At 40.1% G+C, this 26,575-nt stretch overlaps 3 protein-coding genes across 5 annotated transcripts; 2 read left to right on the top strand and 1 right to left on the bottom strand.

Moving 5' to 3' along the window:
* Window positions 1–91: 91 nt before the first annotated feature.
* Window positions 92–2,704, bottom strand: LOC144469425 (RING-type E3 ubiquitin-protein ligase PPIL2). The gene is made up of 9 exons (XM_078179678.1): window positions 2,521–2,704; window positions 1,950–2,316; window positions 1,722–1,887; window positions 1,493–1,641; window positions 1,298–1,421; window positions 1,081–1,229; window positions 864–1,015; window positions 459–794; window positions 92–279 (listed from the first exon to the last, which is right to left on the bottom strand). Exons 1-9 carry the CDS (start codon window positions 2,550–2,552, stop codon window positions 192–194), a joined length of 1,563 nt encoding a protein of 520 aa, XP_078035804.1. The 5' UTR covers window positions 2,553–2,704; the 3' UTR covers window positions 92–191.
* Window positions 2,705–3,027: 323 nt separating this feature from the next.
* Mrpl11 (mitochondrial ribosomal protein L11) lies at window positions 3,028–3,978 on the top strand. The gene is made up of 3 exons (XM_078178269.1): window positions 3,028–3,345; window positions 3,416–3,605; window positions 3,664–3,978. Exons 1-3 carry the CDS (start codon window positions 3,211–3,213, stop codon window positions 3,927–3,929), a joined length of 591 nt encoding a protein of 196 aa, XP_078034395.1. The 5' UTR covers window positions 3,028–3,210; the 3' UTR covers window positions 3,930–3,978.
* A 1,089-nt stretch (window positions 3,979–5,067) lies between these two features.
* On the top strand, window positions 5,068–26,048 carry Bruce (BIR repeat containing ubiquitin-conjugating enzyme). 3 transcript variants are annotated; one of them, XM_078177579.1, is made up of 44 exons: window positions 5,068–5,319; window positions 5,736–6,055; window positions 6,131–6,375; window positions 6,447–6,789; window positions 6,867–8,325; window positions 8,408–8,582; window positions 8,654–8,851; window positions 8,951–9,374; window positions 9,443–9,596; window positions 9,679–9,829; window positions 9,906–10,130; window positions 10,208–10,462; window positions 10,528–10,801; window positions 10,985–11,146; window positions 11,490–11,795; window positions 12,610–12,906; window positions 12,990–13,201; window positions 13,269–13,425; window positions 13,502–13,693; window positions 13,770–13,984; window positions 14,092–14,345; window positions 14,449–14,630; window positions 14,717–15,075; window positions 15,155–15,299; window positions 15,418–15,577; window positions 15,808–16,159; window positions 16,244–16,367; window positions 16,446–16,729; window positions 16,798–16,975; window positions 17,044–17,332; window positions 17,403–17,578; window positions 17,665–17,848; window positions 17,913–18,140; window positions 18,257–18,781; window positions 18,867–20,540; window positions 20,614–20,856; window positions 20,932–21,150; window positions 21,228–21,455; window positions 21,535–22,869; window positions 22,959–23,179; window positions 23,334–23,573; window positions 23,652–23,840; window positions 23,924–24,058; window positions 24,129–26,048. In XM_078177579.1, the coding sequence occupies exons 1-44, from the start codon at window positions 5,133–5,135 to the stop codon at window positions 24,414–24,416; spliced, it is 14,163 nt and encodes a 4,720-aa protein (XP_078033705.1). In that variant the 5' UTR covers window positions 5,068–5,132; the 3' UTR covers window positions 24,417–26,048. The 3 variants fall into 3 exon arrangements, with proteins under 3 accessions (XP_078033705.1, XP_078033703.1, XP_078033706.1); XM_078177577.1 differs by having other exon boundaries at window positions 17,662–17,848; XM_078177580.1 differs by lacking the exon at window positions 11,490–11,795 and having other exon boundaries at window positions 5,112–5,319; window positions 17,662–17,848.
* Window positions 26,049–26,575: the final 527 nt, after the last annotated feature.

The following is a 26,575-nucleotide window of genomic DNA, read 5'->3' as shown; positions in this document are numbered from 1 at the left end:
GTTATCTTGTCTAACCTTTACATATGTCGACCGAATACACTCGACCTAAACTCCCCCCTTCCCCCCACTCAACAGAATCACAACAATAACAGAATCATATAAATAATGCTTTATTCATCCTAATGTTTCAGATTTACAATGATAAAAATATTTTATATTCGGAACGAAATATTCCAATAATTTTAATTGTTCTACCAAGAGGAAAAATCGTTGAACGAATTTTTTACAAGCTTTTTCTTCTTCGCCACAGGTTCGATGCTGGCTGCCATCTTCTCTACTCTACAAATAAAATTAAACAGTTAACAATGTCTTAAAATATTTCAAACACAGTCGAATCTCTGTGAAACAGTGATTTCCGTCACTTGAGATTCGACTGAATGTGCGCCTATGTATTGTACGTCTGAAAGAACCATGTAATTCCAGGGGAATATTCTTTAAAATAAGGAGAATTTAATTACTTGTCTTCCGGTTTATCCATTTTCACATATTTTCCTACACCTGATCGATATACTTTTAATTCATTCTTTTCCTTCTTATCTGAGGAACTATTTTTTGCAGCTTCCTGAGCTAATCGTTCAACTTCAGCTGCGCGTTCAGCAGCCAATTGTTCGTCCGCTTCTTGGAATGGATCAACGAAAACCTGAGCTTTCTGAATAATTATGTCCTCTATGGGTCTATCTTTGTTATCTACATCAACCTTTTCAATAGCATTTAATGTGTCAAGTCCACCCACTATTTTTCCAAACACAGTATGTTTGCGGTCTAAGTGCCTGCACGATCGGAATGTGATGAAACTGTAATTAAAATAATGTGATTTAAGACAATTTTCATAAACGTACGGACGTATATTACAAAATTTATACAATTGCGATCCATTTGTGTTTGGGCCAGAATTTGCCATGGATAAAATTCCTCTTCCCTGGTGAACTAAATTTGGTTTAAACTCATCTTCAAATTTTTTTCCCCAAATGGACGTTCCTCCATTACCAGTATTAGTAGGATCACCTCCTTGTATCTAAACAAATTAGTATTAAAATTCTTGTCTGTTTTATTTTTAAATAACAAACATGACAGATTTACCATAAAGTTTCGTATAGATCTATGAAATTTCGTTCCATCATAATAACCATTCTGGCAATGTTTTATAATATTTTCGCAAGTTTTCGGAACAAGATCGCAGTGAAGTTCCAAATTTAAAGCACCAAAATTCGTGAGTAACCTCACGTAACCTTTAATAGCAGAAGTAGCACAGTTAAACAGACAAAGGAGAGAGAATATAGAAGAGATATTGAGTTACCTTTCTTTTTAATTCGTTCGTATCGTACTAAATCTTCTGCTATAATTGCTGCTTGATGTGTTGTTTCTGTTGGCATTACAGTTGATGTAAAACCAGCAGCAACAGCTCCAGTGGAGTAATGTGCCTACGTACATAAAAAGCTGTATTTATATATGAATAAACTACAATTCATAACAATAACATTAGAATACATACTGCATTAAATTTGTCTGCTTTTGGTTTGGAAATTTCTTTTTTGTTTTCAGTTTGTTTAAATTCTCTATCCAATTCAGCCAATATTTCCTTTGTTTCCATAGATACAGTCTTTAATTTTGCATTTGGATTATTTCGTTCCTTTATAGTTTCTAGAAGAATACGATCCTTTTTCATATATTCAAATTAATAAAACTAGATATATTCAAACATACAAAGCATAAAATACTACCTTCATCCTCTACTTTTATGTTATTTTTGATATGATGAAATGTAGATAAATTAAATTTTGTCGCATTACTTGGGTCCTGAATTGTAATGATATCTTTCCTCGTGAAAGCTTCATCATTTATTAAATCTTTCCAGTTACGTGTCTTTATATTTAATTGTTCCACTGCCTAAGAAAGAAATACTGATAAGAAATTAAATATCTGGAACCAGGTTTTGCATTAATACAAACCTCATACGAAAATACATTTCCACTTGTTTTAATAGCAACAATATGTGAATGTTTCGTAAATAGTTTGAAGAGTACTGGACAATGAAACTGTCCATCTACATTTTTAGCAAAGTTTAACTTGATCAATGTCTTTGGATCCAAAGGTTTTCCTGTAATGGGATTGTGTTTGAATCTTTTCAGATATTGCAATATTGGCTCTAATTCGAACACATTCCCTTGAGGATCACAGTATGGATGACGAAAGGGTTGTAACGATAAGCAACAATGATCATAAGGTAAACGACGAAATGTTGTATCTTCTGTTTCTTCAGAAGTTCCTGCCTTTTTACCACCGTATAATGTGGACCATTCTGTGTATGTTAAATACCTATAAGGATCAGAATACATTGATGAAAAAAGACATACATATATATAATTTTTGTAAAGCAAATAAAAGTGATCATTTTATTGTTTAAAAGTAAAATCGAATTTAATTTTTAATGTTATATTAAAAACTAAGTAACTTGGAACAAGAGCATTTTCAAGATCCAAAACTCATACAATAAACAATATAACCTTCTTGGTATCTTACATTTTATCCTTTTGATGTTGACGTTTACCCATTTTGACGTCTTTTTTTAAACTTTTCGTCAGCGAATTAATTAACTACACTACTCTTGTCGTCTGAGAATCAGAGATGTTATCTTACATTAATAATATTTTTATTCATACAACTGTATTCTATTTTATGTATACTACGTATGTTACATTCTGTGTCATGTGAACGTATGCAAGTGAAGCTATAATGCTGACAGTATTACCAACAAAAATACAGTACCCTACTCCTGACCAATTTCAGGCCGCAACTTGATCCATTAGCCCGGATTAATACAGAAATTTCTTTTGCTCTGATTGGTTGGTGATTAACTGGTGAGACAGTTCTGCCGCCACAATCGAAGAAAAAGAGGGAGAATAGCAAGTGAGCATGTTTCACGTAAGCGCAAGGTGTACGGATGCGTGAAAAGAGTGAGATCGCAAACAAAGTAAAGAGTTCTTTCTCTCTTGGTCATCTCCCGTTCTCTTTTTGAAATAACTGTGCGGATATGGATACGCAGTAGAATGGTGGGGATAAAAAGGTTCTTGAATTAGAAGAAAAATCTCTTGTATGGAGAGACAATTGTAATTAAGTTTAACCAACCTAATAAATTGATTTTACTGTGAGGAGAAAAGTTGTTGTGAAGAGGTCGAACTGTTTGAAAAGGATTTGTAAAAGTTAACAAAAATGTCAAAGACATTTACGAAAGGGAGAGTTCTGAAAAAGACTGCATCAAACGTAATTCATTCTCCAATATTGCGGGTGAATATTCCTGCAGGATTGGCAACTAGCAAACCACCTCTTGGATCACAGCTTGGACAGGTTAATGAACTATCATATTGATACTAAATACACGTAAAAAAGATAATAAAAATAATATTTTCATTTTCAGAGAAACATAAATGTACAAAATTTTATTAAGGAATTCAATACAAGAACAGAAGACTTTAAACAAGGTATACCTTTGCCATGTAGAGTCAAAGTAAAAGCAGATGGTTCCTTTGACTTAGTCATACACAATCCTCCAGCTGTATATTTTTTGAAACAAGCAGCTGGGATAGAGAGAGGACAAATGGTGAAAGGTAAATATTACAAAAATTGTACCTTTAAAGATATTTCATGGTTATATATGTGTTTCAGGCGAAGTAGCTGGTAAAATAACATTCAAACACTTATATGAAATTGCTGCTATTAAATCACAGGATCCTCCCCTAGCATTAATGACCTTGGAAGATATTTGTAAGATGCTTATTGGAGTAGCTCGAAGCTGTGGCATTAAAGTAGTACGTTCCTTAGATCCTGTAGAATACAAAGCATTTTTGGAGCAGCGGGAAAGCAATGTTCAAGCTTTACTGGAAGAGCAGAAGTTATCTAGAGACTCTAAATTGCTCAGAGCAGCAGTTTAATTCATTATATTAATGAAGCTATATAAATATAATAAATGTTATAGTTCTATATATTGCATTTCTTATGTTGACAACATGTTATGTAATACAAAACTAACCGCAACAATGCGCCACAGAATTTAAACTCATAAGAGATACCAAATTTTTACGGAAATACAGACTTGCTAAAATTATCTTTTCAGTAATATTGAGCATGTATTTTTACCATGTTTGAAAATGCTCAAATTGTTAAACAAATGGACCGATTGAGTTAGAAATGTATAGCAGCACCATCTACAATTTTTAAGAGACTATTTCCAATCGGTAATTGGTTTACATATTTGAGCATCTGCCACGGATCCCTTTGTGTCGAAATTTCGTGGTAAGCGGCGCTAGTTGTCACAAATGGTGCTATTTAAAAATTTTCATATTCGTGTATACATATTTGTGTTGCGAATACAGTTTCAGTAGAACACCGTTAAGATTCCTATACTTACGAAAAATTCTTCTAAATTTGAAATTTCGGGAAATCATGCAATTCTATATAGTAGAAATTTTGTTCAGAAGACAGTTTTAGTATAATGTTATTTGAGCTATTTTTTTTAAATGCAATAAATATTTAGAAATACTTATGACAATCTATGGTATGAAATCGATGAACAGCACCACCGCGAATGTTTTGAATTTAGTAATCTCTGAATGACCATATTTTAATCGAAGTGATAATAAAGAATATCATCTATGTGGGATAATTAAACTATACCTCTATTTTCTTTTCGTTTAGCACTTTGACGAAAGTCGTAATCGTCATATGTCATAGTCCATTTACGTATATGGATTGCGTTGAGTTACGCACTATTCTGTTACTGTGTACAGAGTTCACAAATATTATTATAGTTCTGTTATATGGGTAAAAATTGTATAATCCAAAATAAATGCTTCTCTCTTTTCCTTTGAAACAGTAAAGAATTTTTATTTTAGTTCCTTTAGAAATATTTATCACAGTGTGTACTCTATGTAGACCATATATTCCGTGATTTTGTGATATAAATTCGAAGAAACGATGTATCGATACATTTTCGTCGAACTTATAATCGTTCGACAGTTATTAACTAGCTTCACAGCGATTTGCTGACGTTCTACTCAAAGATGGCGGTGATGAGTACGCCATGTTTTTTTGTGATGTTCGCGCATTAGACAAATTTTTTGAGAATCGTAATTCGTATGAGCAAAATGGCTGATGATGACCCATGGTTATTGAAAGAAGACGGTTATTTAAACGTGGACACCGAGTGCAAAAATATAATCTATCATGCTAATCTAAATGTGTTACTAATCACTACTGGCAGTGCGCAAGTATACGTAGTTGATGTCAACTCAGGAGAAATATTGCAAAAGAGTTCATTGTCAGGTATGCATCGCGGTGTATTTTTGTTTTATGAATATCAATCATCAGCTAACAACAAATCGTTTTGTCACGAATTTCATCGAACCCAATTACGCCTCATGGTCAAGGTCGTGTACGTGTATAAAACGTCAGGCATGACTAATGTTCTCATTTTTTCATTCAAGTGTTTTCATAATAAAACAATCGGTTCGCTTTTTTAACGACAGTAACTTACCAATTCTATCGTTTCTGCGTTTGTAAAAGTCCATTAATCTCATGAAACTATTTCAATGTTTTCACCAGATAGCATCCATTATTGTTTCACATGAATAAATTGTCTGACTATATGAAGAAGTTAATGTAGAGACTTTGATCCATTGAGTAAAGATCGAAGGATCAGTTTTTAAAGTAAATATTAATGAGAATTTTTATTTCTACAGGAACACCACATGGGAAACTTCAAGGTACATATTTATCAAATGGTGTAGATAAGGTATTATATACAGATGGGAGAGGAATTGGAGTACGTAGTGAATACAATGGTATACTCCTTTTGGACACTCTTTTACAATCGACTGTTTCTCGAAGTGAACATGTTGTAAAGCTAGAGTTAATGTTTTCTGAAGCTAATTTGTTATGTCAGTGTCTGCAATGTGTAGAGCTACCAGGTGCAGATCATGTACAAGAAGTGATCCAAGAATTAACAAGTAAAACTTTTAGTGCAGAAGCAAGTCAAAAGAAGGGGATCAAAGCCCAAAAAGTAAGTAACACAAAGAAAAAAAAATGCTTTAAATTGATTTGTATTTAATTTGATTTTTGTTTGATTTCAAAATAGTGGAATACAGTATGTCTGGAACTGCCACATGGTTCCTTGAAGCTTGTGTGTTTGGCTCTAGTTGCGGAATTGAAGAGATTAAATAAACATATACCCGCGTTGCCAATTGCTTCTGCTATCAATGAACGATTAAATGGCCTACTACCGGGTCTTGCATTAGAAGGCAGTATTGCTGATAGAGCGTTAATGTTTAGCGAGGAAGTTCGCAGGGAAACTTTCTCAAAATGGCCGCATATAAACTACGAGTATAAAGTTTTAACGATCGGTACTACGGGTCAGTTTAATTCATATATTTTATCTGTATTATTTCTTCCAGATGGGCTTTACCCGACCAAATGGCTCAGTTCGGTTTATACCACCACCCGAATGGAACAGGTGATGATAGAGTGATGTGCTTCACGTGCAATGTTTGTTTAGTTTGTTGGGAACCAAAGGATGAACCGTGGTCAGAACATGAACGCCACTCTCCTGTGTGTCCCTTCATCAAAGGGGAGTACACGCAAAACGTTCCTTTGTCTGTTACCCTAGCTACCGCTCCAGCACGTGAGAGTAGCGTCGGAATAGACGTGATTAGCACTACTAATGTCAATGGACTGGTGGCTACAGCTTCTTTCAGTAATGATTCTGTAATAATATGGAATGTAAAAAAGCAAGTGAAGGTAAATTCTTGGTGTCAAACGCTATTTTTTGATTGTTCAATTTCACAACACTGTTACAAATATTGTGATTTTTGCAGAAGGAAGCGTCGTTTATCGTGGTTCCAATTGATCAAGAAATAAACAACAAAGAAAGCATACAGTTCGATTCTAGCAGATGTTTGTTTTCGTATTTAAGAACGCTCAACACTAAAACGGAAACACATAAAGATCACAGATCACAGATCACAGCGCTGTCTCTAGTAGGACCTCCTAATTCGCAGAACAGTGATGCAACAACCTCTGGTTCGACGCTCCTAACTGCAGAACCATCTGACTCTAAAATTAGGCCGTGTGTAATATGTGCTGTTACGGTGACGGTCAGTAACCCGTCGCAATTAAGGACTTTAGGAAATGTGTGGGCTGCGTCGACGCATCTGGCTTCCTCGTCGTCCCTCGTTCGCACGATGAATAGTGTAAATAGTGCTGCCAGTGACACTTTAGACATAATGAAGGTGGCGGGTGATAGGTATACACCATCAAAATTGCACTATTTGGTGCTTTATGATTTCCATCATAAAACTACCACCGCGCAACCGATGAAAGAAGACAACGCCAAGGACTCAAAAGCGAAGAAGACACTGTCGGTAACCGGAACTAGTGCCAGTTCGAATGGAGAACGCCAAGAGAATCTCTATCAAGATTTCTTGCTTGGCAAATTTTTGTATGAAGTTCCAATGATAGAGGACGTAGATTCAGACCTAGTAGTTGGCTCGCATTTTGATGGTATCTTTTCAGCGCCCGCTCTGACCGCGTCGTCCTCTAATGGAATTTACTCGGATCCTATTGGTATTACGGTACCCCCTACATCGAGTTCGTTCGATGCGAACTTTAATCCTATCAGCGGACCGGAACATTTCGCATCGACGTGCGATGTAGCGGCAGAGATCCTAAAGATAACGAAGACTGAGCCAGTTGTTATAAAAACGTTGCCCATCGAGGCCCCTGATAATGTAAAGATTACATACGTTGGACCATCTGTTGATGGAAGGCATGTCTATGTGGCTATGTGTCCTACAACAGACAGTGCAGATTGTTCAGGTTCAAATAATAATCAGGTGGACGTTGATGAAGGCAATGAATTTTTCCCACAGAAGGGCTACATGTATTGGGACCATGATACACAGTCGAGTAGATTAATCAATGGTGAAGTGCATGAGGAAGCGGTCAATCCAAACGTTATACTACTCGTGTATGCCCTGGATTTTTCTGGACAAGTCGTCAAAATCTGCTCGGAACCAGTAGCCAGACGAGAATTATCAGCAGAAGAAGCTCCTCTGGAACATGTCTTCCTACCTCTACAAAGAAAGAGCAAACATCCATTGTATGGGAAAAATACTAGCAAAGGTCCGAATACTAATTTGACTGTGGAACCTGTTGGGCAGGTGGTATTAATCTGCAAGGATGGTGCGATCAGAGTATTAAACTTATCATCATTGAAGACTGTCACTGAAGCAAGAGTTGAAGGAAAGAAATTCGTTTCTGCAGCTTATTGCAACAGTAAGTTTGCATTGTATGGATGTATCATTTCAAAGAATTATTCATTCAAAAATGGATGCATTAATGCATTTTTATTGTCCAGGTTTGGAGAGGTTATGCGCATGCACGAGCGACGGTGAGCTCCATTTCTATATCACCACCGATGAAGAAGACTCTATAGAGGACAGAGAGGATATTGATGATGTTACTATGATGACAACAGAAGAGATCTGCAATAAGAAAATAATTCCTAGCACGTCCACGTCGTCCGGTTTTCAGTAAGAATAAAATCAATAATGAAGCTCGATGTTGCAGGGTAATTTTAGTATGATATACTGTGTGTTTTCAGGGATTCTTTGATCGCGCACAAACCAAGTTTTTCGCATTCAGATCTACGCACTTTGTACGAATTGACGAGGTTTGATCGTGAGTCTCCAGCGTATGGTGCTACTGTTCCACCTTGTTGGCACGAAATGATACAGGGTAAAAAGCAGCGTCGACACCCTCAGCAAAACCATACGAGAATTTGGCGTTTGCATGATGAATGGTACATTTTTAAGTCTTCGAAAGTTACTTGATTATAGGAGAACATTAAAATGCAAATTGGATCCCCCCGAGTCTTAATCATGTTACTCTTAATTTGCAGGCCCACGTGGGACGAGTATGTATTCGAATTAACCATTCCTCGGAGCGCAGCAGGAAATGTTGGCCATGTGGATGTGAAGTTTAGCGTATGTTCCAATCGTCAGGAATTACCAATAATTCAGATAACTCTATTGAAGCAAAACGTGAGGAGAATCGGCAGCCACAAGACGCCGTTGACTCCAGTGGACGAAGGAATAGATTTTAACATAGGTTGCAAGCAAAAGACGGAGAATCCTGTGGTGACGGAGGAGTATCTGAGGCAGCATAATGCAGAAATCTTGTGTGGACCCATCGAGTTGCATCGGTACATGGATCTAACGTATCGGTCTGGGTGTGTCACGTTTACCAGTCCCAAACTGTTTCGAACTAAAGCCAGAACTCTTCTTGTTCATATTAAGACTTTGGCGGATCCATCAAAGGATGGCGTAAGAATCAATACATAGTTATAATTAAATCTTTTGTAGGACCAGTGAAAAATATAGGCTAATTACAGGTGACGATGAAACCGAAGACTAATACGTCAGCCAATAAACCTTCTACTTCGAAAAAATTGAGGAGATTCGACATTGTGCGACCTTTGCACTCTAAAGACACTTCAGAACGATTCACTGAAGATTCGAACAGCAAAAACTTTGACTGTGATATGGGTAAATGTTTTATCTATTTGATTTCTGTTTCCTGTAATCGACATAAACTATCTGTAATTAATGTTCGTGTAATGATTTCAAGCATGCGAATGGATTCAGGAAATAGCAATCACCGTCAGAACGATGCAACCGACTAATATAACAAACGAGAAAGCCGAGCGTTGCGCTATGTTAGAATCGAAAACTTGTTTCGAGAATTTACTAAGGGTAGCTTGTTTGGAAACAGCTGACAAGTAGGTATTTACAATGAGAATTTAATTTTCGTTGTACATAAATATGTTACAGAATGTTTAACTGAACGTTTCGCAGATCACCTGTTACGCAGTCACTTGCTTTAGACATTCTAATATGGATAACGACTATTAGGTTGACGAGGCTTCACAGTAGCCACAACAATGCAAAAACAATACCGTTCGAATTAAAAATAATTCCTTGTGTCCAAGCGTGGTTACCTAGCTTATTAAAGACTTGTCTTTTACATGCTGGTCGGAGCATAGCGCGCAAGTGTATCAAATTAATTACTCTCTGCAGCAGGTATGTTAACTACACAATAACAGTAACGTAAGGATATGAATATAAATATAACTATAATATTAATAAATTGCTTTCAGAGATTTTTATAATTTAGAACATCCGCCTTTTAATTTTTTCGACGAGGCTTTAGTTTCTGTGTTGGTGAAGTTGTTACCGTCAATCATAGAAGTTCAATGGGCTGGTTCATTAAGGTGGCTTCAGCTGTTAATCACTAGAATCTTACCATTGGATAGAGATCATAGTATCGCTCAACAGTGTGTCACTTTAATACAGCAAATTGCGACAGAAATAGCGAATCGAGCGAATCCTTATCATTTATTACTTGCAACAAGGTATAATACAACGTTTCAACACATTATACGTGTTCAAAATAACTTTGACTTGCATTGTTTCGCAGGTTTGGATTGTACAGTACACCTTTCGAAACGGAGTTATTCGACTTGGACCCACCAATGCCTCCAAAGTATAGTCCGCTGCCATCTGCATATGTGTCAGCAGCAGCTAACGATCAGACCGTGACATTGGCTGCATCGTCCAGTACCATGTTTTCTCAAGATGCTATTGATTTGAGGGACCTACTCACGCTGCCTACACATCCAGCTAGCGAACTGGTGATGCCTAGTAAACTAAAGGCTTTATGCACAAATCATAGTATGAAGGGATTGTTGGAGGTAACGCATCCACGCTTGACTAAAAGAGAATCTCCAACCCAATACCGCATGGTTACGTATAATTAAATAAAATTATAAATGGTTTTTACAATTTCATAGCCTTTTTAGTTCCTGGGTTGGAGATTTTCCTTTATTAGTCGACTTGTAATTAATGAACAATTTTTCATGAGAATAAGTTTTCAGGTAGAGCCGCTCCATTTTACTTGTCATGCTGTGTCGAATGGTACCAAAATGGAGAAAGTAGATCCTTGTATGAGTATTAATAATATGGGAGTTCCTCTGTACGATAGCACAGTGACAAACAATAACGGCGTACCTGATATCAAAACTATTCACCAGAATTACGTAAGTTTCCCTAGAAAAGGCGAACCGAGCATTGTTATTTTTCTTTATTAGTGCATCAAGATTTCTTCCATTCTTTCTGTTTCTCTCCTTTGCTCTATCTTCTGTTAGACTGTTTAATCGGAACGATATGTACTTCGGAGCATGATCAGTCTGAATACAGAGATCAAGTGATTGTTTGAAATCGTGACACAGTTAAGATAGAACAGGCAGGTTGTACAGTTTTCTTTTTTCCTTGATTCACGACCAACGAGAGAACTGGTTCGCCGTGGTCGTTTACTGTTGTACAGATGTTTTTTCGACCAGAAGAAACATAATCCAGAATCGAAATCATTGTCTATTGTAGAACTTGGATGCTGGATCGCTACGACCAGATGTTCAGACTAAGTCAACACCTATATTAAATGATCTGCGTAGTATCTGTACAGGAAGAGCGTTAAAGAAGCCAGCTTCGCAACTGATGTTCACGCCTGATAATCAATCAAACTGTGCCGAAGCTAACGATATGTCGGTAAACAATCAGACGTGGCATGACACGCAAACTGACATGCCTAATTCGCATATATTAAATTCTGCTTTAACGAAAGAAAAGTCGCCCATACAAAATCTCGGTACTACCCTAAACAAAGTCGAAGACAGCAATTCTAAAAAGGTAGATTATCATAGATGAGAAGTTGTACCTTCTTATTTCTTCCTCTCCGTTTCTCACTTCGACAGGTTTCTTGTCGTTATCTCGATGTTTTTTTATAGCTTTATTAATACGCTCTTTACTTTTATATATGATTTTTTGTATTGATGTTGACAGTTACATTCGCATACGTATATACGTACAGAGTTGGGCAATACTTAATACAATTAATGCTTAAAACAATAAATTTAGTAAATATGTGATGGATTCATTGATCCATCAAATGAAAAATTAATAACAATTTAATGCTCAATTCTGGCACATACATAAACACACGGCTGGATACACGAAGTGCAAGTTGCATGACAGGCTTTGAAGCTGTTCTGTATCATGAGTTCAGTGTGATTTTAACGTTGTTATACTACTTTCTATAGCACGGTGTCATACTGTGTTTCTGTTCACAAGATCTAGTGAACCCAGAGGTTATCAAAAATATTTTCAACAAATTACTGATACAATCTAGGTTTTTGTTTTCACAGAAATATTCATATACCACGAATATTTGTATTCTATACTGTTATTGCACAGCCCTGTTACAATTTAACGCTTTTACGCAAATTGGAACATCGAAGTTACCTGATCTTTTATTTTCGATATTTCTAGAACGCTTCATGTTCTGAATATTGTAGAATGGGATTTTTTCCAGTATTCCCATTTTATCCAATCCCTTTCCATACAGTCTACTACTTCCATGACAAAGTAGAAACAAAGTACACAACTAGTATTTACTGTGCTCAAAAGTGACCAATTACAATAATCATGTATATACACATTGCAGCGGGACGACGTTGCATTTCCATGGGGAAGATTACTATGCTGGCCACCACAGCAAGCATTAGTGGTTGACAGATTGCATGCTGGGGCACGACGGTTCGTTATTCTGGACTTCGGGTCTCCAGTACTGCTCACCGATTTGATAATTCCTTCCTGTAGCGACTTGGCATCGTTAACAATAGATATATGGACTAAAAACGAGGACATTGATAACACCAGACTAATTGTCACTACCGATATTGCAAGTAAGCCGTTGGTCGTGTGTGACCTCCAACCGCCTCCAGTGTGTAGATATCTTAAGGTATAGTAGCAATAAATAGCCCCATTAGAATTTCATATGAAATATATAGTCATCAATATCAGAAACATTTATATCGTTTTTAGATAACAACTATAGGTCGATACGGCATGACTCCAACTACGTGCAAAATACCATTAGGACTTTTCTATGGACATATGGTGGTCCTACCAGGTGAAGACTACGCGGAATTGCAAAATTCTTCTGCAGCCTTTGATAATTTCAATGCCTCTGTTCAATCCACCATCGACACTCAGTGTAACATTTTGTCTGCCCTCGCAGAGGATGTCCAGTGCAGGTACTTGCTATTTCCAATTTTCATCCCATAAACGAAGTACGTGTACCAATGTCAATTCTCTTTTCAGGTTTAGCTTAGCCACCGAACGATTAAAGAGCCTATTAAATCCACTGTTGTGTTCAGAGATCACGAATTTTATGCATATGCAGCACTACCTTTGTTACAATAAAATTCCCAATGTAAATAAGGAGCAGCCGTCTACGAAAATATTGGCAACTTATCAGGTAAACAATATTGTGTAAACATTAGGTGAATGAACTAAAACGAAAACAGAACTAAATAGGAAGGTCAATGTTACAGGAATGTATAATGTTTCAACATCAATTAAATGTTGTACATAGTGTGTGGAGACGTTTGGAGTCCTGGAGAGGCTCTCGGGGCGTACCATCGACGCTTCTGTCGAATGCACCTAGTGATAAACTGCGAGTTTTAGGGGAGACATTGCTCGACATTCTTTTATACACTGTCTATGAAGTCGGCCCCGTGCCAAGTGTGCGTTTCATTAAATTGTTTGGTACCAAAGTAGATTGTTGTTTAGTACTATGTCGAATATTATGTGTTCTTTTAGATCCCGATGTCCATTTGTGACGTCTTTACGCCTACAGTGTGTGAAAAGTTTTTCCACTCAATTTGCGTGGTCACGCCAGCCCCGCGCTTGCAGTTGTACGCTGTTGCACTTTTAGCACGCATGGCTGGTCATCAACCTTGGTGGGGCAACTTCTTGTCCAATACGCTGATCAACCTGTACTCATCTTCATCCACGCACATATTTCCTCAGGATAGGTACACCATGATTTACTAATATTTCTGTTCAATTGTTACTTGCTGTTCAAATTTCATTTCTATTAATGATAGGTATTTAAGAATTGATCGTTTCATTGTTTCTTCAGGGTATTCATTCTGCTAACGTATCTTGGACGTAAGTTGCTGATCGCTGGTGTCAATAGATCCTCGGTCATAGACGCGATGGTCCGCACTCTAGGGAAATTACTAGCACCATTATCGACTCCTCAGGCATCTAGCGCTAATCGTTTGGATATAACACTGATTGGCTGGGTGTTGCTCTTTTTGTCAGTGTGCTTGGACACTGTGGCCATCCCGCCTCCCTGTTCAGAAGGAAATGGCGAGAAAACTAAAGAACAAGGTATTTTTACACATTTTTGAAACTATAATAAACGTACGCTTCTATTGACAATATTTTTGACAAAATCTCAGATGTTTTTATGCTGTGAAATTATTTTTCAAAGGTTTTTCGTCACGTTGGGAGTTTATACAGGGGGAGTCGGCAATGCAGAGAAAGTATGGCAGTGCCAGTCGCTCTGTTATTCCCTGTACCCACCATAAGAAGCTACAGAAACGCATAATGCAATACAATCAACGCTTCCAAGAGTTGGAGCAAGCTATAAATGAGTTTCACTACTCGTCACAGGTACGGCGTTGCCGGGGAAGTCATTCAAATTCTTTATGGTTTTAGCGTGGCGAAAGAACAACAAATGACAAGTAATTATGTTTCAGGGTTGGGAGACTCTTTCCTCGCATACTGCCTCGTTAAGCAGTAAAATAGAAACGAAGACTCAAGAGCGTTACTTCAAGAAGCAATACACTGCCAAGCATTGCAAAGATCTTTTAATGATTCGAAAGAATGATCCGCAGCATTCTTCTCACAGTTCGCGAATGCAGACACAGTCGCAGTCTCAGCCACAATTCTCACAGTCCCAGTCCCAGTCGCAGTTACAATCACAGTCGCAATCGCAATCGCAGTCTCAATCGCAGTCGCAATCACAATTGCAGTCGCAGTCGCAGTCGCAGTCGCAGTCGCAGTCGCAATCGCAATCGCAGTCGCAATCGCAGTCGCAATCGCAATCAACCGCTAGGTCTGTAATATAAGTGTGATTTTGTCACTATTTCCTTTAATATCCTATAAATAATGTCAACCTCATTTTATTGAAACAGTTCCAGTAAACCGGAATTAATGGACTTGAACGTCGAGTACATATCCAATCTGTCTCATCAGCACGTTCTACCAGTAGCACGAGGACTAATCGCGCTGATCTTGTGCAACTCCGCTAACGTGGACATGTTCTTGTTAGCCTGTAAGGTCAGTATAAAATTCATGCATTGTCTTCGTACTATTTGTATCGGTCGTGTATGTGTGTGTTCTCCTGTAGAAGTGGCGCTTCTCCGAATTGAACTTGAGTTGAATTTATGCATTATAGGTAGTCGCTAGGCTAGTGATATCCACACGTCCTGCAATTAGCTTGTGCGAGCTCATGAGCGAGGAACAGCTCTTAAAATTAGTCAAACTGGCAACGGGTTCCTCGGACGCTGCCTGGACTTCTCACGCAGTCTCATGTCTTTTGCAGGATCTACTTGAAGGTATATATAGCACTTTTTCTCATAAATATCTAGACTGCGGAATTTTCTGTATAAGATTCTATATTTTCACAGACTTCTGCAGTCCAGCATTAGTTGTTAAATTGAATTATTTCAGACTGATTTCATTCAGTCAATATGGCTGTTGAAATCAAAATATTTCTGCTCCTTATATGTTCTATCCTTGATTACATTTTTCTATACGAATTTATCGATCTTGTTATTCTTAAAAGCATGCTCTACATACAAGGCAAGTCCTTCAGAGGAGAGTTTCGAGCCCCTTGTGACAGAGAAATGTCAGCCAATTGATGAAGAGTCAGCCAGTGCGGCTGGAACGAGCAGCGCAACAGTTAATGTAGGCAATGATGAGGAATTCACAGCGGTGGAGGTTGAGGAAGATACTCAGGATAGTATTGCAGCATCCACAGCTGCGGCTGCTTCAACATCAAAATCTAATGGATTTTTTTCTTCTCTCATGGAGTCTGATGACAGCGAAGTGGAGGATTTCTTTGATGATATCTTAGAACGAGGTAGAAACATGCTGAAGAAAGAGAATTTAATGTTCAAGACCTTGGCCAGTTCCAGGTAATTTTCACATAGCACACATGAAGATTAGAAGATGTTTTAATATTTGTTAAGTGTACTACTATTTGGCGTATCATTCTGCAGTATTTCTTCGGCAATGGATGCGAGATTAGAATATGGATTGGATATGGGAATAGAAGTGTCGTTGAGACTATTGTCTACTTTAGGAATGTACAATTTACCTCAAAGTATAAATGCAACAATACACGTAAGTTAATAATTCACTTATTTTAATTTTCAGAGTTTACTGACGAAATCTTGTTCATTTGATACTATTTTTAAACAGGTTCCAACAGAACCAAATCGGTGTCCACCACAACCACCATCAAAGGATACGTTAACAGCTTCCAGTTTGTTAATGTTAACCAGATGTTTCGATAAGATATTCACGGATCTATATCTACAGAATGTAGGAACGAACTTGGAGCTGATCTTGCAATTGTGGTTAACGTTATACTTGGATTCTTCTTCGGAACCAGTTAATTCTTCAAGTCAATTTAGTCCTCCGCGGACACCTCTCATTCCTTTAAGTTCTGCAGCTATTTCCAGTCTCATATCTGCACTAATATGGTAAGTATGCGTAATGGTAAATATGTTGAATCTTTTGAAGGAAATTTGGAAAATGAATTATTTTTCAGGCATCCAGGGGTTTCTCTGAGAGCTTGGTGTCTTGCTCTGGAGTGTTTGAGTCTTGCAACCAAACAGCCTGAAGAAGTAGAGGCCATCATAGCGGATCGCAACTTGGGTCCAATGCTTCTGCGCCTTCTTTCCGGGAGTGGATTGAATATTAATGCCATGGACAAACAATATATTATGGTACATTGGTAATTTTTTGACCAGTGTTTTGAATTCTATAACAATTTATAATGTTGTCATTTTTTTAGGCTGGACCTATTGTTTGTCAAGCGCTACAAGACTTTCTTAGTAGGGTAAAAGTGAGATCCGACATCTTTATAAGAATTAGATTTAAGGAGCAGTTGTTGTGGGTGGTGTACCAACTTTTACAACCTGGCGGAGCTCTTTCTGCGAGAAGAGGACCTCTAGATGCACAGTACAAATTTATCACGTTTTTAACGACTTTAAACTTTTATCTCAAGATGCACTTGGAAACCGTGATGAACGTGATCGAGTGCATCGGGGTGCTAGTGTTTACTTATGTCAGGGGTTCTGGAGGTAATTTTCAGAATTGTGTTATTCAGAATTGTTTTAGGAAATAAATCATTAAAATGATTTCTTTTTGTAGTCGGGGTACAATGCAATGGTTCAGTGGATTTAGCAAATCCATCCGGAGAATTTTGCGGCTTGTTCGCATGTGTACTAGGTGGAGACGTCCGGCAAGATCGTCTGGTTTCATGGGACACCTTGGTTGTTGCTCTCATTAAATTAGTATGGCATCTGGCTCAAACACCTGTGACTGGTGTACGTTTTTTTGCGGTTCAAAGTGTCATTCACTGTATAAAAAGCACTGTTGCAATTCGATTACATTATATTTTTGTCCGCAGAAGTTCTCGGCAACAGATCTCGTCAAGGGCGGCCGTGGTTCAACAGGCGACGTCAACTATGCACAAATGTTTATGAATATCTCTGAGACCGAGGAGGCCACAGTTGCAGATCAGCAATCTTCTTCTCGCATGCAACAGTCACCGCCTAACAAAGCTAATCAAACGCGTCCCCGGGTTGCTGATGCAGGTAAAGAAGGGAAGCACCAACGTTTCCCGATCAGTAAAATGCTAACTATTCCAAATGTTTTCAGTTTTACAACATGAACCTACGATGATGCGATTACTGGGGGTACTGGGTCATAGTACTGGCTCGTCTTTGGCCATGCTCCTAAACAAGGGCACCGGAGCAGGGACATCAACCGAGCTGGATGACATGGCTTCGATCCCAGATGCTATATTCCAACTTTTAACTACACTTACAGAGAAAGCCAGTAATCGTAGTCTGGTCCTTAATCCTCTCTACCAGTATCTCTCTTCTTGTAAGAATATTTTTTTAAAAAATTCATATTATCGATTTAATAGTTTTAGCTGTTATAATAATTTTTTAAGCTAAAGTGAAAAAGGAAGATTTACACCGATATAAATAATATTGCAGCATCAGGACAAAGAGAACTGGACCGTCAGTTGGGTGTCATGCAGTTATCCGAACCACTTCTCTGGTACATTTTGTGGGTCTTAGACAATGAAGTATCCTTGGCGATGTTCACAGCAATGGGTGGTGTAAAAGTGCTCTGTGAGAATTTAGTAAAGTCAGCAAGCGGAGGCAATAATAACTCGGCATCGCCTGGTGTGATTGCATTAGTCATGGAACACCTTTCAAACGCTCCTAATTTGGTACCAGCGCCCTCCACGAGCAGCAAGAAATCCGTGAACACTTTGGAGACCCATGACGATGGCTTACTAAATTTTGCTCCACTAGGAACCATATCTTGGTTGAATCCCACTGCGCAACCAGCCGACGTTTTGATACAGAACACCACACCTCAGAAACGAGCAAGGACTGCTTCCTGGTTGTATCATTGTTATCCCGACGAAGCATGGGTGGATCTCACGATTACATTACCCTGCGCTATACTACTAAGAAAAGTCGAGTTGCAGCCACATCTCACATCACTAGCCAGTAAGACAAATATTTATATTTATATATCTTATTTAACTGGGAATGTCAAGTAGCATACTTTTCATAATAAATTTTCTACTTGCAGCATGTCCATCGGCTGTAGCCATTGAAGTATCACGTGAAAGCGGCAGCCCTCTAACTCCCGTCTGTCCACCGATGCCAACAGCAGGATTAACATTCATATGCATCACGCTTTCCCAGCCAGAGGTAGTTACATGCGTGTTGGTGCGGTTGTATAAGCCACGTGACTCGACAAACATAAGCCTCAGTCAGATCAGGCTGTTGGGTACAACAGCTTTCGGTGAAATAAAAACAAATCATGACGCGATTGACGAGGAGCAGCTTACAAAGACGAGCTCGCGTTGGTTGCGGTTGCTACATCAATGTTTGTTTGTGAGCGCATTGAACCCTAATCTCGCCACCAAAGTATTAAATTCAGCTGCCTCGGTGGAAGGACTTGTGGAGGCTTGTTGCAACCTTCTTTTGCTCTCAACACCGTCTCTTTTCACACCGAATCTGGAGACGGTTCTATTTCAATTGGGCTTGCACTCTAGAGAACTTGGGCTGCGATTGATTGGACTTTTGCTGAACAACAGATCCACTCCATTCTTCCAAGGCACAGTAGCTGCTCAAGAGACATCAACGGTACAGCTGGTTGTTGAACTGCTACAACAGCTGTGCTCTATACAAGACTCGTCCACAGAAGCCCGTATGATCGCAGTGCTGTCTTGGCTTCAAGCTTCAGCACTCAATGGAGTCTCTAAACCAAGCAGCAGCCCTAACGCCGTCAGTCCACCAGCTGTTTATATTCACTGTGTGTCTTCCATTATATGGAAAGCCCATCAACAACAGAACCTGAATTATGATCTGACAGCGTTGCTAACGGACGAGCTTTTTAACGCTCTATACCAGTGGACTCTCATTTTGGACACAGCTTCAGCTCTGAAACAGGCAATTGACTCCGCTCTATGCGCCTTCTGCTATGTGAGACCGATGCTGTTCCCTTTGCTCCTTCAAAGAGTACGGATCTTGGTAGCTAATACACCGACGGATTACCCCGCATCTGTGGAGGATGATAGGAAAGAAAGAGATGGACTAACCGACGATAAAAATGGTGAATTCTCCGGTGTGGAATGGTCTTGCCGCTATCAACCGTCAGAGAGTAAACGGCTGAACCTGACAGAGGGTCAGCTGTTGACTGTTGCTGCAGCAGCACGGTCCTCGCCTGGTATTCAACAGTTGATCGATTCTGGGTTTCCTTCTCTGTTGATCTCATCGATCACAGAGTTTTGTCATTTGGAAAAGTCCAAGCAACAACAGCAACAAAGGAAAAAGTCGTCATCGGAGGAACACTGTCAAGGCAATACTGCAGGCACCAGCTTTGGTGATGGCGATAAAGCCAGCGAAACATCTGCACAAACAAATAGTCATTCCGACGGTTTGTGTCTGACGGAACCAGATAGCATAGCAATGGTGTTAGAGTTCCTGACACTGGTTTGTTCAGAGGGTAGGATGCGCGACTGGCTCGGCAAAGAGGGTCATGGGTTTTGGTTGCCCCTTCTCTTACTCTTGAGTAATCGAGTTGTAGAGAGTCCATCTGTGTCTTCATCAAGGTGTTCTAAAACGAGCATATCGTATGCCACTCTTGAGAGTGCCATCATTAAGTTCTTGTCCAGGTGTTGTTGGTGTCATCTCGAGAATCAAAAGCTGCTCGCCAAGTTGTTGACAGATGTCATCTCGCAACAACAAATAAATTCTAGTGAGCCTTTATTCTATTCATTTTTAAAAAATGAAAAGACGATGCGCATTACTAATGACGTCCTTTTACACAGATGCGTGGTACTTTCATGGAATTTCCGGTTTCACGAGAAGGTTAATTCTGCAATTATTATTGGAAGGTGAGAAGGTGTTGGTGTCCGTAACGTCAGAAGCACCAGTGAAAGTTTCAAATAGGGCAGCAAATTGTAGTATGCCTTCTATGCTACCGCACCCTGCACATCCGTTGGGTCATTATCAGCAATTATTGTACATGTCTACCCAATCGACTGTAGCAGACATATTACAGCAAGTGTCTGGTATGTCTATGTTCCACAGGTAAACTGAGGCTTTTTATGCATTTGCAACTAATAGCAATTACTACTTGATTAAAGGTACTTGGTTCCTACTACTGCTGCCAAATACGTACAAAGGTAACGAAACTGTATCCACTAGCAATCGATCTAGAGAGGTTTGGGAGTCTGGCATGGCTATTATAGTAAACAAACTCAGCGTAGCCGCAGGAAATACAGCGAAAGACAAGAGGGCTAAAGAAGCATCGAATAGATCACAAGCTCGTGGACCTAACTTCAGAAAGTTTAGAGCCAATTCTGGTAAATGACCCCATCGTTTACTATCTAAACTTATATTCACATGATACAAATGTACTAATCCAGAAAATCTTCTACAGAGGCATCATCTTCTAGTACGACGACCAAAACAACGAGCAATAATGTACAACCGAATCCTAGCAGTTCCACTAATCAGCAGTATTTGATACACGCGTCTAGACCAAACATACCCCTACCACCAAGATTGACCATTGCTCAGCTATTGGCTATTGCCGAGGATAGCGGGATATCGTTATCGGAGCCTTGCTTGCATCTCATATTGCGTCAACGAAACAAAGATTCAAAAGGTAGCACACCAAACATCAGACTTTGTTAACATCATTCAATATGTATAGGACAGATAAATAACTGGTCTTATTTTCGCAGAGGACCTGACGAAGCAAAATGATATCGATTTACTAACCTATAGGAGTATAGAAAGTTCTTTGGGAGTGTTCAGTGCTGGTGGCGGGTTGGCAATTCTGGCAAGGCATCTGCCTTTGGTGTACCCAGACTCTAGAAGACCACCGCCAATTGCTGAGAAGACGCCCTCATCGGAAGAGACCTGTACAGATTGGGTGGAGATAGAGGATGTGGATTGGGTGGAGATAGGTGGAGAGAGTACAAGTACTTCTTCTCCGCAAGCGACGTCTTTAGCTCCGTACGTTCCCCCACATTCTCTGGCAGCGTTTGGCTTGTTCCTGCGACTACCGGGCTACGCAGAAGTCCTACTGAGACATCGAAAACGGGCGCAATGTCTGCTGAGGCTGGCGTTAGGCGTCTCAGATGATGGCGAAGGCGGGGATGTGTTAACTTCCCCGTGGGCTGCTTCATTGCCAACGCTACCGTTCCAAGTATTAAGACAGGTGCTTGACGCCACACCGTTGAACACCGACGACGGCTTACTGCTGCGCAAGACGACCATTGAGGTCGGCGCCATGCTCCTTCTGTTGAACTGTCTCGCGATCTTTACGCACCAGACCAACCAGAACGAGAACGCTGAGCAAAAGGGAGGCGGGATACAGGGCGAAGCGGGTCGCAGCGACGACAATTCACACCTGTACTGGGCGAAGGGCACCGGGTTCGGCACCGGGTCCACTCAACAGTCATGGAACATCGAGCAGGCGCTGCTGCGTCAGAGATCCGAGGAAGAACACGTCACAGTATTATTGCAAGTCCTCGCCAGCTACATAGGACCCGGAGGTCAGAAGCAAAGGGAGTTACCTGCACCCTTCCCAGACTTGCTGGCAATGTCTTGTTTACTCCCAGCTTTGTCCTCGTACTTGAGGAACGATTCTGTCCTGGACATGGCTAGGCATATTCCTTTGTATCGTGCGGTGCTGCAACTACTAAGAGCTATGGCTCGCTCAAACCAGTTGGCACCACTTTTACTACCTAAGAGTGCCAAGTCCAGCGAGCCTTCCACCGTATCCCTTTTGTCCAGTATGAAGGTTTGCGTGGATATCTATGTCCATAAGATCAACCGCACAAGAGGCAACAAGTCCAAGACCTTGTTCAAATATCCGGATGATGCTGAGCAGGATGAAGGATTGGCTACGTTGATCCCTGATATTCAGGAGAGCGCTACCATAGTACAAAACGCTACGGCAAGGTTGGCAGCTATGGACGAGGATTTGCCTGGGCCTAGCCCAGCGGGTCCTGAATTGCCACTGAGGTCGATAGAGCAACGATATTTGGAAGTCATGAAGAACTTGCAGTTTGGTAAGACCTTTGATAAAATTTGTCTCTTTGAACAGAGTTTTTTTATTGACGTTCAGCATGTGTCACTTAACTATTCTATACAATTGCAGATACGTACGAGATGATCACTGACAATCCAGAGTCGGGGGGATATAAGTTCGCAGTCTCGTATCATTTCGAATTTAACATGAGGACAGCTGGTGAGAGAAGTCACCCCGCCAGAGTCAAAAGATTAGCACAAGAAGCTGTGACTCTATCGACAGCACTACCTTTGTCCTATAGCAGTAGCGTATTTGTTAGGTGCGACACGGACAGACTGGATGTGATGAAGGTAATTTCTTATCCTCATCACTTGATTGCACAAAAAGTCACAAAGTGGTAGCGAAAAGCTTCAGCCAATAATGGCGAAGGCGCACAGGTTCTACCGATCTTGAAAATTTAGTGTACTGAAGTAAGAATATTTTGAGTTCGATTACTTGTTCCAGGTGTTGATAACGGGCCCAGCGGAAACACCGTACGCAAACGGATGCTTTGAGTTCGACGTCTACTTTCCTCCAGATTACCCTCATAGTCCAATGTTAATAAACCTAGAGACTACTGGTCGCCACACAGTGCGTTTTAATCCTAATTTGTACAACGATGGAAAGATCTGTTTGAGCATATTAAACACGTGGCACGGACGGCCGGAAGAAAAATGGAATGCACACACTAGTAGTTTCCTTCAGGTAGTTCCTGTTGTCGATAATGTCTATAAATTAGATTGTGGCACGATTGATTCTAAATGTTTCTTATCTCGCGCACAGGTCTTAGTTTCGATACAGTCGTTGATCCTGGTATCGGAGCCATATTTTAATGAGCCAGGATACGAACGGTCACGAGGCACGACAAGTGGAGCTCAATCTAGTCAAGAGTATAACGCGAACATTTGTCAGGCTACTGCAAAATGGGCGATGCTCGATCAAATTCGCAATCCTTGTCCTTGTTTCAAGGAGGTACTACAGAACGATTTCTAATTATAGAATGTTGCAAAATCTGGCGAAGATGGAAATCAATTAACAAGCGTAATACGTTTCAGATTATTCATACCCACTTTTGGATAAAGAGACACGAAATCGTCGCACAATTAGAGGGCTGGATAAGGGACATGGACATGCACGGGACGGACCGGAGCTTTGGTCGCACCCTCTCTTTCAACGCCTTAGCTTTAAGGGTAAGGCACACGACAGGAATAGCTTGAGATTATGCGTTGATGTTATTCCTAATTGTCGTGAACATTACAGAGGCACTATAGATTGCTGAGAGAAGAGCTGAACAAGCTGCCGACTCCCGAGGGATTAGAGGACCTAGTAGAACCTCTGGCGTCCCCAGGATCCCCTATCGAGTTGTCTGGGACGCCGGACACTCTAACGACAACACCGACGTCGACAGCGCCGCCGACGACTGCACTTTCCACGTCGACCAGTAACTCCATCGTCTCGATGAATAACGCTAGTGCAAGCAACCACGTTCACCACGACATCGACACGGACGTTGACATGGAGAAGATGGTTTCGAAAGTGTGTGAATAGCTACAGGATGTTAATAGACATTGTTGGACATTTTGAAGTCTATATTGTTTGTGTTATGACGGACAAATCACGGACTGACCGGCAGCGGGAGGGGGGAGAATCCTATTGTCCCCGCGAATTCTCAGACGATTTCAATTACGTTCAAGGTTGGGACGTAGAGGGTCGCGTCAACACTTCCGGTTGAACAAACCGACGACACCGACAAACCAGGAGAATTGACACGGAGCTAGGGGGTAGAGACGTATGTCTGCATGTGTACTTGCTTGTGCATGCGTGTGTACATGCGTTTCGGATAGGAGATAGAGATTGGGAGAAAGCAGGAGAGAGAGGGAGGGAGAGAAAGCCTGATGAATGGGAGAGCAAAACGTGTAGTGGATGCGTACACGTGAAAGTAAACGAGAGTTTGCGTGCGAGTGCGAGAGTGAGAGGGAGAGAGAGAGAGAGAGAGAGATAGACGAAAGACGAGAGAAAGGGAGATTGTGTTGGTTAGAGAGAAGAGCGCCTAGCCGACGATTATAAGCGGAAGTTTAAGTATGCATGTGACAAACTCGTACGTGGTAGGTACTATCTGTGGCTACTGCTATGCTATATGTACGCTGCATTCTACTTCGTATTACTATAAGTACCAAACTGTTATTCAATATTTATTATACGTGTTCCTCGTTTACGTAGCCGGTACCCTCTACTCGTAATGCGACTGATCTTAAAACTACGAAAAAACAAACAAAGAGATGTACGTGAGACCGGCTATAGAGACAATTGCGTAGCAACGACAAAACCCGCGTGCAAGAGACAAGGGATTAAATTATTTTGTTTCACGTCGATAGGACACCGGCTCGCCGAGTAACTCGTCTACGATTTTCTGTTAATAGTTCAGTTTTCCGTTATCGCCGCCACAACAGTTCTGTTCTTCGGTCGGTCTCTTGCGTTTGCAAACCGAAAACCGCGTTTATATTGTAAACTAACTCGCAGACTCGTTCCGTAACACGCATGAACGCGTCGGCATGTGGTTGACGCTCACAAGTGAGCGCGGTGTGTGTGTGTGTGTTGTCCGATAGCTTTCGCGCTGTATTTTTTACGAGGAAAACTATGGTAGAACGTGTCCGGCTCGGAAACGATCGGATTTGAATTGTTTTCTTTTTCTGTTACTTTTTGTTCACCGCTTTTGATTCTCATTGCAACAAGAATGTGTACCGTCTGGAAAAAAGAGAAAATCAAAGCGCAAATTTCGTTCCCTCGAATTCTCGTTAGTCCGTTCGGTCTTTTTCGTTTTGTTTGTCAGTCGATTGATCGCGATCTCGAACGTTGAAAACGATTTTACACGATTCGACGATGTGTCTCTCGGAGAGAGAGAGAGAGAGAGGGAGAGAGAGTGAGAGAGAGAGAGAGAAAGAGAAAAATTGAACCACCCCCGTTTGCATTTCAAGCGTGTGTCTATCTGCGTCACCCATTATTTCTCCGTCTCGCCGAGTAGATTATGGTTGCCTCCAACAATTACCCGGCTGACGAGCCGAGAACGCCGCCAACATGTCAACGATCGTTTTCTTTTTTTTCTGTTCTATTTATCTCTGTAAATAATCGTCACACACGAGTAATTGTACCGCATTAAAAGTAAATGTTTGTAATTCCGAAGTAACTGGATACAAAAAAAACTGCTCCGATGTAACGTATACTATTGCATGGATTCCTAAGCAATGAACGAAAAAAAAAAATAACAAAAAACGAAACGTACGTAACAAAGTGATGTACGTGGCAGGAGACGTGTCAATAGTTATTTATAATAAACGAATATTACCACGCCAGCTCGGTAGTATTTCTCTGCCGCATTTTCTGTCTGTCAATTACAACACCGTCGCACACCTGTTAGTAAAATACTGAAAGTCCGCCATTTTGACCCGTGCCAAATTTTCAATTAAAATTTTTAATTACAAGTAACTATCGTTTGATGCTTTATAAGCATAACGAGTATAATAACTGTATCTATTTAGACCTTCTGCCATTTTTGTTATAATTTATGCCCGAATTAGCAATCTATTTAATCATCTTTTTATAAAGCAGTCACTATGATTCCAGTAATCATAAAATAAAAAATGTAAAATCAGCCATTTTAATCGGCAAGTTTAGTGTTAAATTCTAAAGTTGAAAATTTTTTATTTTTA

Source organism: Augochlora pura, chromosome 4 (assembly GCF_028453695.1).
Source record: "Augochlora pura isolate Apur16 chromosome 4, APUR_v2.2.1, whole genome shotgun sequence".
In the NCBI taxonomy this organism is placed as follows: Eukaryota; Metazoa; Arthropoda; class Insecta; order Hymenoptera; family Halictidae; genus Augochlora; species Augochlora pura.
Note: the sequence above shows the minus strand (reverse complement) of the source record. Positions and strands in the feature narration are given on the sequence as shown.

Excerpts from the sequence above, each read along its gene's own strand:
- LOC144469425 (XM_078179678.1), bottom strand. The coding sequence starts at position 2,552 with ATGGGTAAACGTCAACATCAAAAGGATAAAAT. Across the intron at positions 1,230-1,297 it reads CGAACGAATTAAAAAGAAAG|GTTACGTGAGGTTACTCACG; the intron begins GTAACTCAATAT and ends CTGCTATTAAAG. Across the intron at positions 795-863 it reads AACACAAATGGATCGCAATT|TTTCATCACATTCCGATCGT; the intron begins GTATAAATTTTG and ends TTTTAATTACAG.
- Bruce (XM_078177577.1), top strand. The coding sequence starts at position 5,133 with ATGAGCAAAATGGCTGATGATGACCCATGGTTATTGAAAGAAGACGGT. Across the intron at positions 16,730-16,797 it reads CTCATATCTGCACTAATATG|GCATCCAGGGGTTTCTCTGA; the intron begins GTAAGTATGCGT and ends ATTATTTTTCAG. Across the intron at positions 17,579-17,661 it reads CTCAAACACCTGTGACTGGT|AAGTTCTCGGCAACAGATCT; the intron begins GTACGTTTTTTT and ends TTTTGTCCGCAG.
- Mrpl11 (XM_078178269.1), top strand. The coding sequence starts at position 3,211 with ATGTCAAAGACATTTACGAAAGGGAGAGTTCTGAAAAAGACTGCATCA. Across the intron at positions 3,346-3,415 it reads TTGGATCACAGCTTGGACAG|AGAAACATAAATGTACAAAA; the intron begins GTTAATGAACTA and ends TTTCATTTTCAG. Across the intron at positions 3,606-3,663 it reads GAGAGGACAAATGGTGAAAG|GCGAAGTAGCTGGTAAAATA; the intron begins GTAAATATTACA and ends TATGTGTTTCAG.